The sequence below is a fragment of the Oryx dammah genome, unplaced genomic scaffold (genome assembly GCF_014754425.2).
Source record: "Oryx dammah isolate SB20612 unplaced genomic scaffold, SCBI_Odam_1.1 HiC_scaffold_2847, whole genome shotgun sequence".
Classification (NCBI taxonomy): domain Eukaryota; kingdom Metazoa; phylum Chordata; class Mammalia; order Artiodactyla; family Bovidae; genus Oryx; species Oryx dammah.
The window spans coordinates 1-4,717 of record NW_024072901.1 but is presented as its reverse complement, the minus strand read 5'-3'; the positions used below and the strand labels follow the sequence as shown (position 1 = coordinate 4,717).

At 48.6% G+C, this 4,717-nt stretch overlaps 1 protein-coding gene across 1 annotated transcript; it reads left to right on the top strand.

Moving 5' to 3' along the window:
• Positions 1–1,762: 1,762 nt before the first annotated feature.
• On the top strand, positions 1,763–3,676 carry LOC120859757 (serine/threonine-protein phosphatase 2A 65 kDa regulatory subunit A alpha isoform-like). Its single transcript, XM_040235740.1, has one exon. The coding sequence runs from the start codon at positions 1,800–1,802 to the stop codon at positions 3,567–3,569; it is 1,770 nt and encodes a 589-aa protein (XP_040091674.1). The 5' UTR covers positions 1,763–1,799; the 3' UTR covers positions 3,570–3,676.
• Positions 3,677–4,717: the final 1,041 nt, after the last annotated feature.

Below are 4,717 nucleotides of genomic sequence, written 5' to 3'. Positions count from 1 at the left end.
TTAAGACCTGAAATATCTCTGAGAAGTGGTGGGAGCTTGTGTGCTTCAGTCATGTCTGCCTCTGTACGACCCTATGGACTGTAACCCACCACTGGTAGCAGTGGTAAATTAAAATTTCAGTGCCTGTAATTCTGGCCATCTCCCAAGACAAAGAAATTGCCCTAAAGAAGAGTCTAGTTCTAAGAAATAGTGCCGCCCATTTGGCCTACTAATATGTTAGCCACAAAATACACGTCTCTAAGTTTACCAGTTAAAGGAGCCTGCCAAATGCACTTATGATATTGATCACTTTCCGATTAGAATGTTTGCCAGTGATAATGATTTTTTCTATTACAGTTAAAATTCAGTCTTTCCTCCCTACACCGTAAGTGTGGAGTCACTTTCTTCCAAAGACCACAGTGTAGAAAGGGGTAGAAAGGGCAACTTTACAATGAGGAAACAAAAATGGCATTTTACTTCTGTGGTCTTCTTCCCAAGGATACACAACCCCAGTCTATCCCTAAGATAAATGTCAAACACATCCCAAGTAAGGGACATTCTACAGAACACCTGAATAGTATTCCTCAAAACTGTCAAAAGTTATGAAAAACAAGAAAAGTTTGAGAACCTATCATAGTCTAGAGGAGACCTGACAACAAAATGTCATGTAATAAACCTGGGTGGGATCTAGGAACAGAAAAAGGGTATCAGGTAAAGAAGAGCAAACGAATCTGAATATCATGTAAGAATCGAATTGCCAGTCTATGTCCGATGCAGGATATGGCACGCTTCGCGGGGATGACCCAGAGAGATGTTGTCGGGAGAGGGGTGGGAGGGGGATTCATGTTTGGGAACGCATGTACACCCGTGGTGGATTCACGTCAATGTATGGCAAAACCAATACAGAATTGTAAAGTAAAATAAAAAATAAATTACAAAAAAAAAAAAGAAACAAAGCAAAAATAAACAAATGGGACCTAATTAAAAAAAAAAAAAAGAATGGACTTCGGTTAACACTAATATATGAATCCTGGTTCGCCCATTGTGAACAAAGTACCACACCAAGATAAGATGTTACAAAAAGGGAAATTGGTGTGGGATATTTGAGAACCCTTTTGTACTATCACAATTTTTCTAAAATCTGACACTTCTAAAATTAAAAGTTCATTTTAAATTTCAGTCTTTCTTCTTGATAAGAAGCAGATATGCAGACGATTTGCACGTCGTTTTCTAACTAATAATGAAAATAGAATCCTCCTCTCCTATGCGTGTGTGCATTAATCACTAAATCGTATACGACTCTGCCACCGCGTGGACTGTACCTGACACCTCAGAGGCCAGGCTCTGTCCATGAAATTCTCTAGGCAAGAATACTGGAGTGGGTAGCCATTCCCTTCTCCAGGGGATCATCCCGACCTAGAGATCAAACCATGGTCTTCTGTGATGCAGGCGGACTCTTTACCACAGAGGCTCCAAGGAAACACCGCTCCACTCACCCAACAACCTCTGTGCATCCCCCACCCCCACCCCTCCATTGCGTCATCTCCCATCCCATCATGCACTCTGCCGAACCCCACCACAGGCTCCTGCAGTTAATGTGGTCTCTTCAGCCAATGGCAAATGGGTGGTAGGTGGGACTTTATTTGTTTGGACAAATGAAATGAAACGCAGGCTCAGGACGGCGTAGCGTGGCCAATGACTGTGGAGGAGTCCCCGTAAAGTGGCTCAGATATCCCCACGCCTTTCTTGACTCCGCCCATTCCAGCCGTTCCCTATCCCTGTTTTCGCAAAGCGCTGGGTGCGGTCTGTGAGGAACAAAGATGGCGGAGGCTAACGGCGATAACTCGCTCGACCCCATGTCGATCCTCATAGACGAGCTCCAGAGCGAGGATATTCAGGTTCGCATCAACAGCATCAATAAGCTGTCCACCATCGCGTTGGCCCTTGGAGCCGAAAAGACCCGCAGTGAGCTTCTGCCCCTCATTATAGACATCCTGTACGATGAGGACGAGGTCATGTTGGCCCTGGCGGAGCAGCTGGGCACCTTCACCCCTCTGGTTGGAGGTCCCGAGTATGTTCACTGCCTGCTGCCACCCCTGGAGTTGCTGGCCGTGGTGGAGGAGGTCATAGTGCGGGAGAAGGCGGTGGAGTCCCTGAGGGTCATCTCGCATGAGCACTCACCCTCCCATCTCGAGGACCACTTTGTGCCACTCGTGAAGCGGCTGGTGGGCGGCGACTTAGTCAACGCTCGCATCTCAGCCTGCAGCCTTTTCTCCGTCTGCTACCCTGGCGTGTCCATCGCCATCAAGGCGGAACTTCTACAGTGCTTCCGGGATCTGTGCTCAGATGACAACCTCTTGGTGCGGTGTGCAGCAGCTTCCAACCTGGGGGATTTCGCCAAGGTGCTTGAGATAGACGACATCAAGACCGAGATCATCCCCATATTCTCCAACCTGGCCTCTGACGAGCAGGATTCAGTGCGGCTGCTAATGGTGGAAGTGTGTGTGAACATCGCCCAGCTCCTGCCCCAGGAGGCCCTGGAAGCCCTGGTGATGATCACCCTGTGCCAGGCTGCCGAGGACACATCCTGGCGCGTCCGTTACATGGTGGCCGACAAGTTCACAGAGCTCCAGACAGTAGTGGGGCCTGAGATCACCAAGACGGGCCTGGTCCCTGCCTTCCAGAACCTGATGAAAGACTGTGAGGCCGAGGTGAGAGCCGCTGCCTCCCACAACCTCAAAGAATTCTGTGAAAATCTCTCCGCTGACTATCGGGAGAATGTGATCCTGACCGAGATCTTGCCCTGCAGCAAGGAGCTGGTCTCAGACACCAACCAGCATGTCAGGTCAGCCCTGGCCTCCGTCATCATGGGCCTCTGCCCCATCCTGGGCAAAGATAACACCATCGAGCACCTCATGCCCCTTTTCCTGGCTCTGCTGAGGGATGAGTGCCCAGATGTGCGGCTGAACATCATCTCCGACCTCGATTGCATGAAAGAGGTGATTGGCATCCAGCAGCTCTCCAAGTTCCTGCTGCCCACAATCATGGAGCTTGCGGAGGATGCCAAGTGGCGGGTGCGTCTGGTCATCGTTGAGTACATGCCTCTGCTGGCTGGACAGTTTGGGCTGGAGTTCTTTGATGCGCAGCTCCACTCCTTGTGCATGTCCTGGCTTGTGGATCATGTCTATGCCATCCGCGAGGCGGCCACCAACAACCTGAAGAAGCTGGTGGAGCAGTTTGGGAAGGAGTGGGCCCTTGCCACTACCATCCCCAGGGTCCTGACCCTGTCTGAGGAACCCAACTACCTGCACCGCATGACTACACTCTTCTGCATCAATGTGCTGTCTGAGGTCTGTGGGCAGGAGATCACCACCAAGCACATGCTGCCCACAGTGCTGCATATGGCTGAGGACCCCGTCGCCAATGTCCGCTTCAATGTGGCCAAGTCCCTACAGAAGATCGGGTCCATCCTGGACAACAGCACACTGCAGACTGAGGTCAAGCCCATCCTGGAGAAGCTGACCCAGGACCGGGACATAGATGTCAAGTACTTTGCCCAGGAGGCTCTGACTGCGCTGTCTCTCGCCTGATGCTGGAAGAGGAGCCAACGCCAGCCTCTGGTATCCACTCTCCCCCTCCCTCCCCCCAAGTCCCTTCCTTGGGGAGACAGTGCCCTTGGCTGTCACTCCCTGTGCATGTTCTGACCCCAGGCCCCTCCCCCAGCACAGTTGCTGGCCCCAGTCTGGGAATCCAGCTTCTCACCGTCCACTCCCTTGGGGTTGGGGGTGCCCAAGGTGGGACAGGGCAGAGACCCTAGGAGGAAGAGTTGTTCATGCTGCGCTGTGGGGTGATGCTGGCATCCCAGGTTGCAGGCTCCTGTTGCTATAATGAGGACCCCTCCCCCATCGATTTTTCCACCTCCCTTCCTTCCCCCTCAGTCGGTTGTGTCAGTTGTGCCATTTTTATTTTATTCCTTTTACCCCCATTGCCGGAGAAATAAAGGTCTAGAAAATTTTTAAAAAATGAAAATAGATTCATGGGAAAATACATGTTTCCACCAAAAAAAAAAAAAAGTAGCTCTTTCTACAAATCACAAGGATTCTTACTGTTTTAATACCTTCCAAACTTCCTAATTTGCATCATTATTATTCTAAAAATATTATGTGAAAAGATTGTAACGTTTTCATATTTTTCTCTCTTGCTTCTCTTTAGCTGGACATGAATATTCACCTTTTTTCTATTTGAATGAGTTATTGCCTGTTTTCCCGCATCTGCTTGAGTGAGTAATATTGTAAGCCTCAATTAACTGTATCTTGAATCTGCAGATTCAATTTCCTTATCTTGGACCCTTTTATTTAACGAACCTAAATAATTCTATTAAACATGAGGCATTGAGCTTCCCTCTAATTTTCTGGAGAACTCTGGGAAAGAACTGGGACCACTTTGTTCCAGCTAACCTTAGACGGCTGTGGAAAGTCATTCTCCAACTCTTTTTGATACTTTGTGGAAGCAGCTATAAAAGGGAACCAAACACCCAAGAATTTCACAAACATTTGACAAAGTAAAATGTGAGCAGGGAATTCTATATACTCTATTAAATAAGAATCAAAAATAGAAGCCTTTTCTGCAGTGCTTGGCTCCAAATTAATTACTTAATTTTGTTTTCTCCTGCACCATGGAGCTTGAGGGAACTTAGTTCCTGGACCAGGGATGGAACTGGCACCCTTGGCAATGAAAG

What these genes read in the sequence shown, in the direction of transcription:
- LOC120859757 (XM_040235740.1), top strand. Translation starts at nt 1,800, where the DNA reads ATGGCGGAGGCTAACGGCGATAACTCGCTCGACCCCATGTCGATCCTC.